General features: G+C 60.2%; 1 protein-coding gene across 7 annotated transcripts; it reads right to left on the minus strand.

Annotated features, from left to right (window-relative positions):
- Window positions 1-5,471: 5,471 nt before the first annotated feature.
- LOC142423853 (uncharacterized) lies at window positions 5,472-18,614 on the minus strand. 7 transcript variants are annotated; one of them, XM_075528967.1, is made up of 17 exons: window positions 17,328-18,612; window positions 17,062-17,158; window positions 16,206-16,324; window positions 15,878-15,954; window positions 14,936-15,064; window positions 14,614-14,757; window positions 12,963-13,058; window positions 12,585-12,714; window positions 12,320-12,416; window positions 11,436-11,557; window positions 11,107-11,186; window positions 10,238-10,366; window positions 9,915-10,010; window positions 8,978-9,106; window positions 7,244-7,372; window positions 6,071-6,096; window positions 5,472-5,691 (listed from the first exon to the last, which is right to left on the minus strand). In XM_075528967.1, the coding sequence occupies exons 1-17, from the start codon at window positions 17,734-17,736 to the stop codon at window positions 5,526-5,528; spliced, it is 2,175 nt and encodes a 724-aa protein (XP_075385082.1). In that variant the 5' UTR covers window positions 17,737-18,612; the 3' UTR covers window positions 5,472-5,525. The 7 variants fall into 7 exon arrangements, with proteins under 7 accessions (XP_075385082.1, XP_075385081.1, XP_075385083.1 ...); XM_075528966.1 differs by having other exon boundaries at window positions 15,878-15,957; XM_075528968.1 differs by lacking the exon at window positions 12,963-13,058 and having other exon boundaries at window positions 15,878-15,957; window positions 17,328-18,614.
- Window positions 18,615-18,620: the final 6 nt, after the last annotated feature.

Consider the following 18,620-nt stretch of genomic DNA (forward strand, 5'->3'; position numbering starts at 1 on the left):
CCCTGGTGACCGTCCCCACTGGCTCCTACTGGAGAGACTTCCTGGCAGGGCAGCCCCCCACCAGGAAGCCCATCTCAGCACTGAGAGAAGCCAGAGAAACAGACAAGAAGTCAGCTGCCCATCGGTCAGTGTGCCCAGCTTGGGCAGGCAATTCCCAGAAATCAGGGTACAGCCACCCTGAGACCATCCTGGTGAGGTGATGTCCCACCTCCCAGCCCCCTCCCCTGGACTTGCCTATCCTGGGCTCACCATGGTCGATCACACAATCCTGAGTGGGGGTCTTGACATCCCCTGGTGCACCCTGCCCCTCAGCCCCATCCCGGTCTCTCCTGTGTGCATGCTGTGACAGCAACAACACCTCCTGTCACTGAGTGTGCATGTGAGGGTGTGTGCACGTAAGGGGCTGCATGTGAGGGGGTATGCATGTGAGGGGTTGTGCATGTGAGGGTGTGTGCATGTGAGGGTGTGTGCATGTGAGGGTGTGTGCGTGTGAGGGTGTGCATGTGAGGGGGTGTGTATGTGAGGGGGTGTGCACGTGAGGGAGTGTGCACGTGAGGGGGGTGCATGTAAGGGGGTGTGTACGTGAGGGTGTGTGCACGTGAGGGTGTGTGCATGTGAGGGGTGTGCACGTGAGGGGGTGTGCATGTGAGGGGGGTGCATGTGAGGGGGTTGTGCATGTGAAGGGGTGTACGTGTGATGGTTTGCATGTGAGGTGGTGTGCATGTGATGGTGTGCTTGTGAGGGGTGTGCATGTGAGCGGGTGTGCATGTGAGGGGGTGCACGTGAGAGTGTATGCATAGGGTCATGTGTGCTTGTGATCATGCCATGGGTGTGCATGTATGAAAGTATGAGCACCTGTGTTCGCATTGAAAATCTGCCCTGTACCCATGCCTTTGAGTGTGCACCCTGGTGTGAGAGTGCGCAGCTATGTGAATACATGTGTGCTCCTGTGACTTTGTGCTTACACGCATGCCTATGAGGGTGTGTGTGCACATGTGAGCACGTGTTAGTCTTCATAACTGGGAGCATGGTTATATGCACTTCTGTGCACCTGTATGCTCGTCAGTGTGTGTACATGTGTCAGGTTAGACTAGTACTCTTGCCCATGTGTGCATGTGTGTGAGCGTGATTGTGCATGGGAGAGTGTGTGCATTTGTGAGTATATGCTTGTACCCAAGCCTATTAGTATGTCCCTGGGTGTAAGAGTGTGTTCACCTGTGTGCTTATCTATACTCACACCTGTGAGTGTGCCTGTGTGAGTGAGAGTGTGCATCTGTGTCTGTAAAACTGTTACTGTGTTCTTGTACCCAAGCCTATGTGGGGGCATCTCTGTGTGAGAGTGTGCCTGTGTGTGTGAGGCCTCTGCGTGTACATGTGTGTGATTCTACTCAGGCCTGTGGGTGCTTCTCACAGTGGAGTGTGAACCTGTGTCTGACGTGGGTGAGTGTGTGCTTGTATTCATGTGTGAGTGTGCATCTGTGTGTGACAGTGTCCCAGGTTTGGAGGGCATCCCTACAGCCAGGGTGGCAGAGACAAGGGCTGAGACGGGATGAACCCTTTGTCGTGGACAGGACATTGTGCCCCCCAAATGGGTGAGCTTGTGAGACCCTGGTTCTCAGTCGTCTGACAGCTATGCAGTGGGTCCCCATCGCCCATGATGTGAGCAGCAGTGAGCGGCCCTGATCTCATGGAGGGACACTCAGGGGGACACAGGACCCTGACTCAGGACACAGCCCTGATGCTCTGTGAGGTTCCTGACCCCCTCGAATCCTACAAGCGAGTAGAGGAGAGGGAGTGAAGATGGGGAGGGCCGCGCTACACCCAAGAAAGAAGAGCTGGAAGCCAAGTGTGTTCTTTGGACTCAGGGTCCCTGTGCGGAGAATCTCCTAGACCAGTCAAATTGTGGGTCATGACCCCTTTGGTGGGTGGAACAACCCGTTCACATGGGTCACCTAAATCCATCAGAAAACACACATTACCCACAGTTGGAGGTCATGACAACATGAGGGACTGTATTAAAATGTCACAACATAAGGAAGGTTGAGATCCACTGTCCTAGACCCTGGAGCAGCAGTGAGGCCACTTTCAGAGAGAGAACCCCGCCCCCACCCCCCAGACAGCAGCTGCTGCACTGGGAGAGAATGAAGCTCTGTGTGAGGCCACCGGCTGAGCTCCTCCTGCTGCCCCAGCCCCCAGGGACAAAGCACACACGTAGGGCATTATGGGTGACTCTGGGGGACCCCAGCGGGACAGTGGCATGCATCCTCCAGCTCCCACCCATGGGAGCCCATCCCCCTTGGGGCTGTGGCAAGGGGGAGATGAGCAGTCACCCAAGCTAGCGCGAGTTCACACAGAATGTCCACTGTCAATGAGGATGTAGTCAGAATTGAGATGACCGCAGGGCCAGGACAGGGTGCCAGGAGGCAGGTGCAGAAGGAGGAAGGAGCCCAGCAAGGGAGACTTCCTGCTCAGGGTCCCCCTGGGAGCCTACCTCATGAAGACCCGGGAGCACCATGTCCCCACACATCTTCAGAACCCTCCTGCCCCTTGATTGACTCCGGCACCAAGGCAGAGGCAGGGTTTGGAAGTCAGGACACAGCGGCTCTGGCCAGCCCTGGCCAGCCACATCCCTGCAGGGCCACACGAAAACACATGCAAGAAATGCCCCCTCCTGACAGGCCTCTTCCTGTTTGCCATGTAAGATGAGGGGAAGGAGCTTTAAGGGAAATGTGAAAGACCCAAGGGTCCAGCTCAGCTACCCACAGCTGCTCAAACCCAGTGGAAGCATCCAGCAGCTGTCCGGGGCCCTACCCCGCACCCACCCCATAGTTGCCCCACCCCCTCCCAGGATTAGGGGCCCAGGCAGATGGCCCTCTTCTTCTCAGTCTGAAGCCTACACCCTGCTGTTCTCCCACACGTGTCTGGACAGAGGGAAGACTGCAGGACGACGCCTTCAGAACCAGGTCCTCCCCGGTCATGGTGCCGCAGTTGCCACAGGGGCCCAGGGAGGACCATCGTTTGGCACAGAGGCCTTGTCTTGTGGGGGGGCTTGGGGAATGCATGGCCTAGGCCTCACATCGGGCTGAGCTCTTATCTGGGGAGGACCTGGGGCCTGTTCTAGCATGTGGGAGGGCTACACACATTGGGCCCTCTCCACTCTGACTGATCCCTTGCTGTCCCCCATGGCTGGTTTCGAGGGCTTGTGTGGACATTGAGGGCTTCTGTCCTCAACACAAGCTGAACCCCAATCCTTTCTCTAACAGTCACCCTGACACAAACCCAAACCCTAATCCTCTGGGGACAGAAAGGCTTCTGTCCTGAGCACAAGTCCTTAATGCCAATGCTACCCTAACCCGGCACAACATGGGCCCTGCCTGGTTTGCTCACCCCTGGATGCCCCGTAAGGGGGCTCCGAGGTCCTCTGGACAAAGAGGGCTGCTGACCTTCCCACAAGCTCGGGACTCAGCCGCAGGACACTTGGGGCTGGTTTGGCCCCTCCCAGCACCAGTGGAAGGCATCCCACAGGAATGCTAGGGGTTAGCACGAGTAAGTGGTCCCCTACCACCCACGCTCCCTTCTCCTTTGGAGCCTGTTTGAGGCCCCTCCTCACCCTCAGGACAGAGTGGAGTCAGCACATCCAGATCTGCTGTGAGCAGGAGGGCCTTGCAGGTGGGGGTGGGGCTGGTCTCTGGGGAAGAGATAGGTCCCCCAGTCTCTGAACCCAGAGAACCTGGAGCAGACCGCTGTCCGGCCTTGCCACTGACAGCGTGCACGTGTGGGACAGCCTGAACCTCACGTCTCCCTTCAGGGGGACAGGACCTGACCGTCCATGGGGGAGGCAGGGCCCGTGGGAAGGTGCCGACAGGTGGGCGCACTGGAGGCCTGGCCTTCCCCTGAGATGAGGCAGGACTTGCCCTGTGGGAATTGGCTGGAGAACAGCCTTCTGCCAACGGTCAGCGCTGCCCCAGCTCCCGGCCGCGTCCTCCCCTCGGGCCACCCCCGGACTGGGGAAACAGGAACACTTCTTTTTTAGCCCCAAGATGAATACGACCAGACGCTTTGAGCGGGGACTTGCCACAGGCCACCGGGCACGTGACAAGAGCTGTAGCAACGTCTCCCTGGAATGAAGAACGGGGCTGGGGGCTCTTCTCCTACAGTCCCCTCTGCCTCAGCGCTCTCTCTTCTTGATCACTGCCAGGCCCCTCTGGTCCCTGGCTCTCACACCAGGGGGCAGTCCCAGACTGTGGGTCCTGGGTTGGTGCCCAACCTGAGGCTCCCTGTCCCATCGACCCCCCTGCTGCCACCAGTGTTCAATAGGGCCAGGCGGTCTGGCCTGCGCACCCCTCACTTCTCCCCACCCAGACTAAGAGCCGCGCCTTAAGTGGAACCTTTTTCCTAAACCTAACCCAAACCCTAACTCTAACCTTATCTACAGCACTAACCCTAACCTGATCCCTAACACCTGAACTCACAATCCTAAATTCTGACCCTAATCCTGTACCCTATCCCTCCCCCTCTCCTGCCACAGTGCAGTTTGGCTCCTGGTAGGTTTCAGTTCTCTGCAGGCCAGTTCCATGAAATGACCTTTGTGGTGACAGGCAGTTGCTGCTGTCTGTCCTGTGGAAGTCTCCTCCCCTCCAGGAAGAGCCTCAACCAGTCTCTCCCTCAGTTCTCAGAGGTGGCCTGAGGAGGGTTCTGCCTCCCCAAACCCTCTCTGTCAGTCCTGACGCCACTCCCCAAGGGGCTCCAGAGTCCTGTCCTGCATGGTCTCAGGACACTGGGATACAGTGTGGGCCTCTCAGAGTCCTGGACAGGGCTCCTTGACGCCCCTGGAGATGGAGTGAGGGGCACCTGGCTCAGAGCTCCTGATGGGGCCCAGGGACCCTCTAAATGCCCGAAAATGCTCTCTCAGGGGAGTCATGCCCACAACACTGGAGTCTCATATCCCCATCGCCACCTTCCTGTGTTCATGTCCCAGGGCCAGCAGCGGGGTCCCTAGTCCTGGGGGGTGGGGGAAGGGGACACAGAGAGGCGCCTTATTCCTGATGTAATTTTGGCAGAAGCCAAGGAAAAGGTCCATGACACACAAACTCAGAGCACACAGAAAGCCAGAGAGGGTCTCCCTGAGGACTCTCCTGGGGATGGCCTACGGATCCTTCAAGCCCCAGGCCCAGCAGTTCCCCACCCAGAGGGACGGAACACGGTGGGAAGTGGGGTCTGTCAGCCTCATCTGTGAAAGGTTGTCTCACCCCAGACTGCCATGTCCCCCTGGCCTGGTTGCCACAGCGTCCCCTGGGAAGCCTGGCAGGAGGCTGACAGGAACATCAGACGATAAGGGGTCCTTGAAGGTATCCCCAGGCAGGTGGATCCCAGGACATTTCACTGTCCTTGGACAAGTTTATCCTCATGGAGGGCCCTAGAGGAGGGGCATCAGAGACCCAGGAAAGAGACTCAGGATGACATCGTCCTAGTTTAGCTTGTTTATTTGTGTAGCATCTCTTATCTTCAGTTAGTGACTTTCTGACTCAGAAAAAGTTGACATTCTCCCAGAGAGGCTCTCCCAGTGTCCCAGGCTCACACTCAGGCACTGCATTGAGGGCTTCATGTGGGTCCAGCTCATTGGGAAGTGGACCCAGTGACTGTGGCAAGACACGGCAATCCTTCTGGTGGTACATCAGCATATATGCGGTTCTGGGGAAACCAGGAGAAACAAGTGGGGCAAGGAAGAGGGTGGGGTCATGAGCATTTGGTCAAATGGCTGGGACATGTTGGGAGCCGGCAGGACAGTGGTCTCGACCCAGGGGTCCTTAGCGAACCTCTTGCCCCAAACAGGGGAGTCTTGTGCCTGCAGGTGCAGTGTTGGCTCAGAGGATGACCTGGGCTGGGAAGACCCTCTGCTCGCCCCCCAGGGGTGAACCAGGTGACCAATCTGGTCCTGCCCCCAGGCACCCTTCACTTGGTCTTAAGTCGGGACCCCCACTATGCACTCTCTACCAAGGAGCATGTGGATGCTGGTCTCTGGCTGCTCAGCCCCACCCCCAAGAGTCCCAGGAACACAGGTTGGACCTACCTGCTCTCAGCAGGGTGTGTGGTGAGCTGAAACAAAGGAGGAGGAGGGGCTGGAGAAGAATGCTCTGCTGAGGGGTCAGGCACCTCCTCTCCCAGATGCAGGCCATGTGGGGACACTTGCAGGGATATAAGAAGGGCAGGATGGCCCTTACTTGGGTCACACAGGGTTTGGCACGGTCTTCTCATACTTCAGGGGGCTTCTCTTGGGATTCCCAGGAGAAGAATAGCTGAGTGTAATGGGGACCTGCACTGCAGTGCTCAAGATCCCCACTAGGAATGTGGGGTCCTATTCCCTCTCTGGAGAATGTTCAAGGAGTAAGGGTCCCCCGACAACCTATGCATATACACCTTGGGTTGTGGGGTGAGGGCACCCAGAAAGGACCACTGTTGACTTCCTCCTTAGCGCTGGTGGGGCTGCGGGGCTCCCAGTGCTGTATGTCAGAGTCAGGAGCTTAGTAGCCAGCGAGCATGGCATGCACTGGCTCACAGGAAGCAAGGCAGGCTCAGGCTCATGGGGACTCACTAATGGGCAGTGCCACTTTCACCCAGGCATAATGTGGGGAAGGGAGTGGATGGGGCACACACACTCCTCAGTGAGCACAGGGCTGCCCGTGTGCACCCAGCTCACTGGCTGCTCCGTCCCTGGCACAGGCCGCACCCGGAGACTCCGCACCTGCAGGGACACTCCCCAGTCTTCCCAGGCCGTGTCCTCCAGCACCTGGATGCCCTCAGCTCCCAGTTCAACAGATTCTCCCTCCCCTGCCCCTACCTGGTGGGCTCACTCTGAGCCTGGAGGGTCTGCAGGTCTGTCTGAGTCTGAGGAAACTGGCTGGGTGCCTTGCACACTGAGACCCCTTAATTCCCAACATCTGCATGCAATGTCTACCTACACCCACAAGGCACCCTCAATGTGGGGTGAATTTGGGAATAAACCCCTTCCAAAGGAGGAACTCAGAGTCCGTTGGGCTTGCCCGACACCGCACAGCCAGCTGAGGGCACAGCTGGGATTGAGCACCCGGGCCCGAGAGCTTCAGGCAGTTGTGCACCACACAGCACCTCATGGCCATGCTGGGGGATGCCCTGGAAGGGATATTTGTGCAGTCGGCCTGTGCCAGCATTGCTGCCTGAACAGCTTAGGCCAGCACAGCCGGTGTGGGTCACAGTGCGCGCTTACCTCCACACTGTGATCTGAAAACCTGTACCAGCGATGGTCCTCGGAAGGCTTTATGTCTGCCACGTAATGCCCTCCTGTGACATCCCCGAAATGGTGACAGACGGCAAAGAGGTCATAGGACTTCTTGTCCTGGAGAGAGAGCCACAAGCTCTAAGCCCCAAGCCTGTGAGTTGGTGGGAGACTAAGGGACACCGCTGCCTTCATCCTCCACCACCAGGCCCCTCCTCTGCCTGCCCTGCACCCAGAAGCACAGTTCCTGCTTCAGGCCCCTTCAGGTGACAGATCACAGGTTGTCCCTGGGGATGAGCAGAGGGTGGGAAAGAGAGAGAAAAAGAGTGGGATATTTCAGGTTTGCTGCTTTGCCTCCACATCTGTGATAAGCACTTCAGTCTGGAGACACTACAAACAGAGAAGAGATCAGCTCACTGAAGCGACAGTCCTGTCTGGGACTTCCTACTCCTCATCGCATGGAATGTCAGCTGCGCCCAGCCTCCTGAGAGAGAGCCTCTTCTGCTCACAGAGCGCACACAATCTCTCCTGCTGTGTCCACTGCACATTCCCACCTCACCGCTGAATGCCGAAAACGGCTCTTGAGAGTTGGAACATGTAACTCAAATGACAAGGGGTGGAAACCTGCCAAGAAGTAGCCCCATACGTGATGCCGATGTCGGAGACCAGGACTTCAAAGACCTATCGTGCACATGTTAAATGTGTAAGAGCAGGAGGCTCTGAGGCCTGATTAGGGGGCATGTCAGCAAGGACAGGGAAACCTGGACCGAGAACAAGTGAAGTTCTGAGAAATATCATATGTGAGACCGAATCTACTGGACGGATCTAAGAGCACAACAGACAGAGCAACAGAAAGCACCAGTGACTCACAGTCAGCTCAGTCCACAATATCCAGATTTGGGGGGGGGGGGGAGAGAGAGAGAGAGAGAGAGAGAGAGAGAGAGAGAGAGAGAGAGAGAGAGAGAGAGAGAGAGAGAGAGAGACAGCTAGAAGAGGGTCAGACACCTATGGGACAATTACAAACATTGGAAATTTCAGAAAGGCCGACCTGAAGCAGAAACTCAAGAACCACCCACATTGCAGCCCCCAGGAAATTCAAGACAAGCCCACTCTGGTTACATTATGATCCCGCTGCTGAACCCCAGAGAGAAGGAAACAGAACACTAAGAGGGTGGGATAGAGGGGACAGTGCATCCCGGGAGCTACTGCAGACTTTTCATCAGAGGAAGGATGACCAACAACGATGGAAAGAGCCCCAGACCCCAACTGAGGTTCCCGCTGAGCCTGCACCTGACTCAGAGGGACCAGAGCCTCTTCTCTGGAGCCCGGCCCTCCCTGACCTGTAGGGCTGGGTCATGTGGGGCCAGAGGCCACCAGTGAGCAGGTGGGTCACAAGAGACCCCAGCTCAGCGAGGTCAGCCCTTGTGCTCCGTGTGTGGCCTTCGGGCATGTTGGAGCAGTGTAGGGACACCCTGCCCCTCCCTTCTCTGATGTCCCTGAGCCTGGGCTGGGGGACTGGATCTCTTCAGCGCCTCCGCACTGGGTTTTCCACAATCAGATTGAAAATGTTCTCCCTCCCCATCCATCCCTCATGGCTGCTGAGGGAGAGGAGTGCCTAGGGGACAGGGGCTGCCAGGCCGGCTCCTACGCTTGAGCTGGGCCAGGGCCCTGGTCAGGAGGCAGCCGGGCAGAGAAGGCATGTGCAGTCCCAGGACCCCGTCTTACTTGAAACGGTAGGCTCAGCGTGTCCGGCACAGCTACGGGGTCCCACTGCTTCCTGAGGCGACCCTGGTAGAAGGCGCACCTCTGCAGGAAGATGACCAGCACGCGCGGCAGGCTCCGCAGGCAGAGTGTCTGCACAGTCAGCACAGTGCTCCTCAGCACAGCCGCTCCATGGATGCCCTGCTGCTCTGGCTCCTCCAGCCCCCTGCCACTGAGGCCAGGTTCCCTGAGTGCCTGCAGCCCCTACCCAGTGTCCTCAGCCTGCCTGGCAGGGTCCCCGCAGCTGCCTCTCCCCTGGGAAGGGTGGGAATGGAGGATCGCTAGCCCTGGGTACAGACCAGGGTGCAAGGAGCGTCCCCAGGGCTTGCTTCCTTGAGGGGCATCTACAGGAACCCCAGACCCCAGGACAGCCACCATGAACGTGCAGAAAGGCAGGGGGCTCCCTGGATGCCTCCCCCTCGGGCTCCAAAGCACCTGAGAACTCGGGGGCTGCTCTCCAACCTGACACTGGCTGTGACACCCTCGTGTCTCTTCTGGGGGGACCCTAGTACTGCTCTGTGTCTGTGTTCAGTGAGGATCTGTAGACATGTTTGATCAGGGTGTGCAGGGCGCCGAGGCCTCTGCCTGAGGCATGAGGGTACCGACCTCTAGTACCCCTCCTTCGCAGCCCCTGGTCCCCGGCCAAGTTCAGGTAGCCATGGGGCCAGGCTGAGCAAGGGTCCAGGATGCACTGCCAGCTGCTGCCCCTTTAGAGGGGACACCCAGGAATGAGCCTGAGCTGCCCTATCACAGGGCTCTGCCAGCTTCCAGCAGGGCCTGCCCCAGCCCTGACTGCTCCCTCTGGGGTCCGGGTCAGACACTGCAGGCACCCGGGCGCCCCTGCTGCAGCTGTGAGTCGGACAGGCTGGGTCCTGCTCTGACTGGGACCGGCCGCACTCACCGAGCAGGAGTCCTCTTTGTGGTCACACTGCTCACAGAAGTACTGGTTGTCCCCAGTGAACCACTCCTCCTGGAACAGCCCCTCCACAGCCTTGTCCTGGGGACCAGAGGGCAGCTCCAGCAGGGGGAGGAGCCCATGAGGCCCCTGGGCAGAAGCCAAAGGCTCAGCTGAGGCTACTCATGGGGTGCCACAGCAGGGCCCGTGTCTCCTCATGTGACCTCTGCCTGTGGCAGCAGGGGCACCAGGCTGGGACACCTGGGAGAAGCATTGTCCCGGGATGTGGCGTGTGTGAGTCAGGCCAGGAGCGGCAGGGTGGCCCTTACCAGGGAACATGAGGTACCCGAGGTTCCCTGCGGGACAGGCACCACAAGGAAGAGCCGGGTTTCCTCCAGCCCCGTCTTGGTCTCACAGCCCTGGCACTGGGTGACTTGCTCCAGGGTCATCTGGAAGAGCTGAGAGGGAGCGTCCACTGATTGTGGGCAGCAGGACACTGTGGCCACAACGTGGGTGCAGGGCCACAGGGAGGGGGCACTCTCCCCACATTCCTGAGGGTTTTCTGATGCTCACCCAACCTCAGGCCCTGCCCACTCGGCTGCCTACCCCCATAGCCTGAGGCTGCAGCCTCAGCAAAGCCCTTTGGGAACAGGGCTCCGGAGCCCAGATCAGCGGGTCTCTGGCCTGGCCCCATCACTGTGGCAACATCTCCCTCATCCCTCCTCTAAGTGCCCCATTGAGCCCCCTAGCCCACATGTGAAGGGACCTTCTCACCTGGCCTTAAGCAATGCCCGCTGCCCACCTGGGGGCTGAAATCTGAGTCTCTTGTCTCTTTTATCCCTCCCTCAGGGGCTGCCCTGGGTCTACCTCCCAGCTTCCTGTCTAGGCAGGGCCAATGGTTCTGTCCCTAGAGACGCTGGGGTGGCTTGTGGGCTCCCAATTCATTTTTGTACTTGTTGTCCTGGGGGTACCTGGCTCCCCCACTCTGCCCAGATTCCCCAGTGTTACTTCAGCCCCCTCTTCCCATTTGTCATCTGATCTACTCCAGACGGCTGCCTGCACCTATGCCGCATGCTGCAATATGGTCCCAGCGACCGCATCCCATTTCTCAGCTGGAAAACCAGGGGCCCTGGGCACTCATGGCTGTGGGGGGAGGGAAGGGAGCCCCTGAAGCCCACCCCATTCCCATGCCCCTCACCTGCCTCAGCTCCCTCCGCTCAGTAGTCATCCTGGTCAACAACATTTGGAAGAACATCAGGGCGTCCTCCTGGCGGTGCACTGCCAGATGGAGATGGGGACAGGACAGGGTTCTGGCTGAGCCACTGCCCTGCCCACTGCCTCCAATCCTCTGCTCCTCCAAGTCCCAGTCTCCCCAGGGTGGCCTCCCCAGCAAGGTGCAGGTGGGAATGCTGGGCACAGACAGGCAGTGCTGGAGCTAGTGGTGAGAAGGGCAGCCCGGGCAGGGACCAGGGGCTGTGGGGAGCAGCCCCAGCTCTGGGGTGCCTGTCCCGCCCAGTCAGCTCTCACCATCCCTGAGCCCTAGGCAGCGGGTGATGGCGGTGGTGGACACAGGTCCCTGGTCCTCCTGCAGGGCCTCAAAGAGCCTGCGCAGCTGTGTGATGAGGCTGGACTCTCCCTGGTCCTCGCATCTGCAGGGGTCCAGAGAGAAAACAAGGCCAGGCTCTGCTGAGAGTCCCTGCAGGGTGGCCACCAGCCAGGCCTGTCTCCTCAGACCCTGCGGGGCTACTTCCACCCTCTGCCTCTGTGGGACCAGGCCACCCAGCTGCAGTCAGCCAGGGACTGCTCCTGGCCTCTTCTAGGCAGGGGGTGGGGGAGAGTGCAGGCCCTGGGGTCTCAGAGCAGAGCTGGAGGACCCTGCAAGGGAGGAGGAGCCCTCTCTACTGCCACTCACCTGGTGGCCCTGCTGGGAGTTGAGGTTTGAAGGAGCCAGACCCAAGTGACCTGTCCCTCTCAGCTCTCAGCTAGAGGTCCAGCCCACCTGGTGGCACAGACTCATCCCCATAGTCCTAAACCTGCCCCCTTCAGAGCTGGAGAGAGCACTGGTACCTAGAGGCAGCAGCAGTACTCAGCTCCAACCTCACTCCCTGCCTGGAGGAGTCAGTGCCCACTCACAGCACCCCTGCAGGACTGGGTGAAGCGGCCCCTGGGGGTTCCCCAGACTCTCACTCTAGGATAGTAGAATGCCCTGCCTGGTGGTTTCAACCTGCTGACCATGGGCTTAGCAGCAGCACAACAGATAAGCACTAGGGCACAGGGCTCCTGGGGTCTGCTCTGGGGGGCCCCGAAGCCGATATGCCAGGTGATGTTTGAGGACCAGGGGTCCTGCAGCCCCCCCACCCCTCAGAGCCCGTTTGCCTGTCCCTCCTCTCCCCTCCCCGAGGCTGCCCCACCTGCGGACAGCGTCCCGGAGCTCCTGCGTGAAGAAGAGACACTGAAGGATGCTGTTCAGGTAGCAAGTGGCACCCTGGTTGATGAGACCTGTGTACCCTGCAGAGAGGACCACGGGGTGGGGTCAGCTGCAGGCTCAGGCAGATGAAGTCGGCCAGGGGCCAGCCTGGTGATGGGGGCTGGGGCAGGAGGGAGGGCTAGGGTCATTCTATGGCCTTTCTAGCTCCTGAACCCCAGTCTAGCCTGGCCCCTGTCTGGGAGACTCACCTGGGTGTTGGGCCCTGGCATTGTGGTGACCTTTGACATCATCTTCCTCCCAAGTCTTCTGTCTGGCCGTCTTCTGGTCTTCCCCTGAGCTGCCCTCCTGAGAGCCAGACAGGCTATTCTTCCCACGTTTCTGGAAGGAGCAGAGCAGAAGGGGGCAGTCCATGAGTCCAGGAAGGGCAATCTTTGTACTCTGCATTCCAGTCCCTCAGACATCCTCTGAGTGGGAAGTACGGTGAGCCCAGAGATGCCAAGGCATGGACTACGCCCCCAGAGGTCCAAATCAGAGAGTGCTGGCACCCGGGTGCCCTTGCGCACAGCTGGGAGTCTGAGTCATGTGGTCTCGCATGTCCTGCTCTGACTGGGACCGGCCGCACTCACCGAGCAGGAGTCCTCTCTGCGGTCACACTGCTCACAGAAGTACTGGTTGTCCCCAGTGAAGCACTCCTCCTGGACCAGCACCTCCACAGCCTTGTCCTGGGGACCAGAGGGCAGCTCCAGCAGGGGGAGGGGACCCAAGCTGTCCCTGAGCAGAGGCCAAAGGCCCAGCTGAGGCTGCTCAGGGGGTTCCACAGTGGGGCCCGTGTCTCCTCACAAGGCCTCTCCCTGTAGCAGCAGGGACACCAGGCTGGGACTCCTGGACGAAACACTGTCCCAGGAATCAGGTGGATGAGGCAGGACAGGAGTGGCAGGGGGACCCTTTCCAGGGAGAACAGAGTGACCATGGGGCCCTGTAGGTCAGGCAACCCAAGGAACAGACTGGATTCCTCCAGACGAGTCTTGGTCTCACAGTCCTGGCACTGGGTGACTTGTTCCAGGCTCATCTGGAACAGCTTGGAGAGTGCGTCCACTGAGTGAGGGGGTCAGGACACTCTGGTCACCTCATGCATGCAGGCCACAGGGAGGGGACACACCCCCCATGCTCCTGGGGTTTTTCTGATGCTCACCCAACCTCAGGCCCTGCCCACGGGACTGCGCGCCCCCAGTGGCAGGACAACAGACCGCAGCTCAGCGAGGTCAGCCCTTGCACTCCTTGTGTGGCCTTCAGGCATGTTGGAGCAGTGTAGGGACACCCTGCCCCTCCCCTCTCTGCTGTCCCTGAGCCTGGGTTGGGGGACTGGCCCTCCTCAGCGCCGCACTGGGTTTTCCACAATCAGATTCCCACTGCTTCCCGAGGCGACCCTGGTGGAAGGCGCACCTCTGCAGGAAGATGACCAGCACGCGGGGCAGGCTCCGCAGGCAGAGTGTCTGCACAGTCAGCACAATGCTCCTCAGCACAGCCGCCCCGCGGACGCCCTACTGCTCTGGCTCCTCCAGCCCCTGCCACTGGGGCCAGGTTCCCTGAGTGCCTGCAGCCCCTACCCAGTGTTCTCAGCCTGCCCAGCAGGGTCCCCGCAGCTGTCTCTCCCCTGTGGAGGGTGGGAATGGAGGATCACCGGCCCTGGGTACAGACCAGCGTGCAAGGAGCGTCCCCAGGGCTTGCTTCCTTGAGGCACATCTACAGGAACCCCAGCCCCCAGGACAGCCACCATGAACGTGCAGAAAGGCAGGGGCTCCCTGGATGCCTCCCCCTTGGGCTCCAAAGCCCCTGAGAACTCAGGGGCTGCTCTCCAACATGACACTGGCTGTGACACCCTTGTGTCCTTGCTGGGGGGACGCTATTACTGCTCTGTGTCTGTGGTCACTGGGGATCTGCAGACATGTTTGGTCAGTGTGTGCAGGGCGCCGAGGCCGCTGCCTGAGGCATGAGGGTACCGACCTCTAGTACCCCTCCTTCGCAGCCCCTGGTCCCAGGCCGAGCTCAGGAAGCCATAGGACCAGGCTAAGCAAGGGCCCAGGATGCACTGCCAGCTGCTGCCCCTTTAGAGGGGACACCCAGGAATGAGGACCAGGGCTGAGCCTCAGCTGCCCTAGGGCAGGCCTGGGCCAGCTCCCAGCAGGGCCTTCCCCCTGGGTGTCCCTGCAGCCAGCTGTGAGTCTGACCTGCAGGGTCCATGGGTGCCCTTCCCTGACTGGGACCAGCCGCACTCACCGAGCAGGAGTCCTCTTTGCGGTCACACTGGTCACAGAAGTACTGGTTGTCCCCAATGAAGCACTCCTCCTGGACCAGCCCCTCCACAGCCTTGTCCTGGGGACCAGAGGGCAGCTCCAGCAGGGGGAGGAGCCCATGAGGCACCTGGTCAGAAGCCAAAATCCCAGCTGAGGCTACTCAGGGGGTGCCACAGAGGGGCCCGTGTCTACTCACAAGGCCTCTCCCTGTGGCAGCAGGGACACCAGGCTGGGTCCCCTGAGGAAAGCATTGTCCCGGGAGGTGGAGTGTGTGAGGTCAGGCAGAGGCAGCACAGTGCCCTTACCAGGGAACATGGGGTGCCCACAGGTCCCTGTGGGGCAGGCACCCTGAGGAAGAGCCGGGCTCCCTCTAGCCCCGTCTTGGTCTCATAGTGCTGACACTGGGTGACTTGCTCCAGGGTCATCTGGAAGCGCTGCAAGGGAGCATCCACTGGGTCAGGGCAGCAGGACACTGTGGCCACAACGAGGGTGCAGGGCCCAGGGAGGGGGCACTGTCCCCACATTCCTGAGGGTTTTCTGACGCTCACCCAACCTCGGGCCCTGCCCACTGTGCTGCCCACCCCCATGTTCTGAGCCTGTAGCCCCTACAGAAATCCTGTGCGAATAGGGCACAGGAGGCCAGATCTGAGGGTCTCTGTCCTAGTCCCCATCGCTGTGACACCAGCTCACTCCTTCCTCCTCCAAGTGCCCCCAACAGGACCCTTGCCCACATCTGAAAGGGACCTTCTCAATTGGCATTAAGCAATATGCACTGCCCACCTGGGGGCTGGACTCTGAGCCTCCTGTCCCTTCTGGCTCTCCCCCAGAGTTGCCCCAGAGTCTGCCTCCCAGCTCCCTGTCCATAGCCACTGGTTATGTCCCAGGAGACATTGTGCCAGCTGGTGGTCTCCCAAACCCTTCCTGTGCCTGCTGTCCTGGGCAACTGGTTTCCCCACTCTGCACAGAGCCCCCAGTTTGCTGCAGTGCCCCTTTATGCCTGTCATCTGATCTGTTCCAGACTGCTGCGCCCACAATTCCACCAACAGGTGAGACCCCTTTTCCCCTCACGGAGAGGTCCACTACAGCTCCCTAACACTCAGAGGGTCCTTTCTGCACGTCTGTACTCCAGGAAGGGACCCAGAATCCTCATCCTGTTTCCCAGCTGGAAAGCAAGGGCCCTGGACATTCATAACTGTGGGGGGAGGGTCGGGAGCCCCTACAACCAACCCCACTCCCAGGCCCCTCACCTGCCCCAGCTCCCTCTTCTGAGCACTCATCCTGGTCAACAGCATGTGGAAGAACAGGGCGTCCTCCTGGTGGTGCACTGCTAGACGGAGGAGACATGACAGGACTGAGCCCTGGCTAAGACATTGCCCTGACCACTGCCCCCAATCATCTGCCCCTCCAAGTCCCAGTCTCCCCAGGGTGGCCTCCCCAGCGAGGTGCAGGTGGGACTGCCCGGCCCAGACAGGTGGCGCTGGAGCTAGTGGTGTGAAGGGCAGCCCAGGCAGCGCCCAGGGGCTTTGGGGAGCAGCCCCAGCTCTGGGGTGCCTGTCCTGCCCAGTCAGCTCTCACCATCCCTGAGCCCCAGGCAGCGGGTGATGGCGGTGGTGGTCACAGGTCCCTGGGCCTCCTGTAGGGCCTCAGGCCTGCACAGCTGTGTGATGAGGCTGGACTCTCCCTGGTCCTCACATCTGCAGGGGTCCAGAGAGAAAACAAGGCCAGGCTCTGCTGAGAGTCCCTGCAGGGCGGCCACCAGCCAGGCCTGTCTCCTCAGACCCTGCGGGGCCACTGCCACCCTCTGCCTCTGTGGGGCCAGTCCACCCAGCTGCAGTCAGCCAGGGACTGCTCCTGGCCTCCTCTAGGCAGGGGGTTGGGGAGAGTGCAGGCCCTGGGGTCTCAGAGCAGAGCTGGAGGACCCTGCAAGGGAGGAGGAGCCCTCTCTACTGCCACTCACCTGGTGGCCCTGCTGGGAGTTGAGGTTTGCAGGAGCCAGACCCAAGTGACCTGTCCCTCTCAGCTAGAGGTCCAGCCCACCTGGTGACACAGACTCACCCCAGCATCCTAACCCCGTCCCCTTCAGAGATGGAGAAACCACTGGCAGCCATGCTCAGCTCCACCCTTACACCCTGCCCCGGAGTCAGTGCCCACTCACAGCGCCCCTGCAGGACTGGGTGAAGCGGTCCCTGGGGGTTCCCCAGACTCTCACTCTAGGGAGTAGAATGCCCTGCCTGGTGGTTTCAACCTGCTGACCGTGGGCTTAGCAGCAGCACAACAGATAAGCACTAGGGCACAGGGCTCCTGGGGTCTGCTCTGGGGGGCCCCGAAGCCGATATGCCAGGTGATGTTTGAGGACCAGGGGTCCTGCAGCCCCCCACCCCTCAGAGCCCGTTTGCCTGTCCCTCCTCTCCCCTCCCCGAGGCTGCCCCACCTGCGGACAGCGTCCCGGAGCTCCTGCGTGAAGAGGAAACACTGCAGGATGCTGTTCAGGTAGCAAGTGGCACCCTGGTTGATGAGACCTGTGTACCCTGCAGAGAGGACCACGGGGTGGGGTCAGCTGCAGGCTCAGGCAGATGAGGTTGGTCAAGGGCCAGCCTGGTGATAGGGGCTGGGGCAGGAGGGAGTCATAGGGTCACCCCATGGTCCCTCTAGCTGCTGAACCCCAGTCTAGACTGGCCTCTTGGTCGGGAGACTCACCTGGGTGCTGGTCTCGGATCTTGTGGTGACCTTTACCCTGACCTTTCTGTCCAGTCTTCTTCTCTCTGGCTGCCCCCTGGTGTTCCCCTGAGCGCTTCTTCTGAGATCCTGCATCTCCCTTCTTCTCATGGTACTGGTGGAAGGCGCAGAAGCCATAGCAACCCATGTGTCCCAGGAAGAGGAGCCATTGTGCTTCGTAGTTCAGGCCTTCAATGGTCCTCCCAGTGGGCTGGATGGTCATCCCGCAGCTGGCCTCCGAATCGGAGTCTCCGTTGGATCTGTCCTCCTGCATGGTCCACCCCTCCAAGCCTGCACTGGCCGCCTGGTTTCCCTTTCCTGGAATGGGAAGGGCTGGGAGGGGCTGGCCCGCCCAGAGCTCTGGCTCCTCCCTTGGGGCCCCAGGACACATGGCTGGGAGGGGATCTCCCTGTGAGAGCCAGCCCCCACCAGCTTACTAGGAGGAAGAGGGTCAGGGGGCAGCACATCCTGTGTCAAGGCAGTGCCTCCAGCCCATCCTGGGGCAGAGAACAGGGGTGCCTTACTGGCTTCTCTGCCTCCTTCTGATCCCCATATGGGCAGCCCACAAGTCCGCGCTGCCCAGGGAGACCCCTTAGAGGGGACCTTTTGCAAGTCCTGCCTTCTCTCCTATGACGTTTTTGGTGCAGTGGGGGCCAGGTACAGCCCTTCTGCCCCCTCTCCTGGCTGCCCAGCGCCACCTTCCGGGCACAGGCAGGGACGGCCTGAAGGCTCCTCTAAGCAGAGGCGGGGCCCCAGCTGACTGGCAGCAGGCAGGGCCAGGCCACCCAGATGCTCTCTCTGGTGAAAGGTTCACTTGGGTCTCTGGTCCACGTTCTGCTCAGCATTCGGCTTTGCTCCCGCCGGCCTGGGGGCGTTGGGACTCCATCCTGAGAGGAGTCTTTGCAGGACAGATGTGCCTTCCACACCACCCCAGGAGCCTCTTCTCCAGGACGCCTCACCAACAGGAAGCCTATTTCAGGGCCGTCCGGCCCATCGAGGAGTCCTCCTGGTCCACGCCCTTTATTTCTGTCTGAGAAACCCTTGCCCACCCAAAGCCGAGAAGAGTCTCTCCTAGAACGCTGACGTCCACCGTCCGGTAAGGGGGTGCGTGGTGTGAGGGAGGGTGAAGATCATGTCACCCGGCAGGCCCCGCCCTGCACATCTGGTGGTTCCGTCCCAAGAGAGCAAGATCCCCTGGGCGCATGAAGGCACACTTGCCGTGTTTCTGAGACTCGGCTGTGGCAGGGTGGGCACCCAGAGCCCGCATCGTCTGGT

The sequence above is a fragment of the Tenrec ecaudatus genome, chromosome 13 (assembly GCF_050624435.1).
Source record: "Tenrec ecaudatus isolate mTenEca1 chromosome 13, mTenEca1.hap1, whole genome shotgun sequence".
Lineage (NCBI taxonomy): Eukaryota > Metazoa > Chordata > Mammalia > Afrosoricida > Tenrecidae > Tenrec > Tenrec ecaudatus.

Coding starts and splice junctions, on each gene's coding strand:
- LOC142423853 (XM_075528966.1), bottom strand. CDS start 17,736: ATGTGTCCTGGGGCCCCAAGGGAGGAGCCAGAGCTCTGGGCGGGCCAG. Junction 12,417..12,584: donor TGCCAGGGCCCAACACCCAG/GTGAGTCTCCCA, acceptor TCCTCTCTGCAG/GGTACACAGGTCTCATCAAC. Junction 9,107..9,914: donor ACAAAGAGGACTCCTGCTCG/GTGAGTGCGGCC, acceptor CTGACTGTGCAG/ACACTCTGCCTGCGGAGCCT.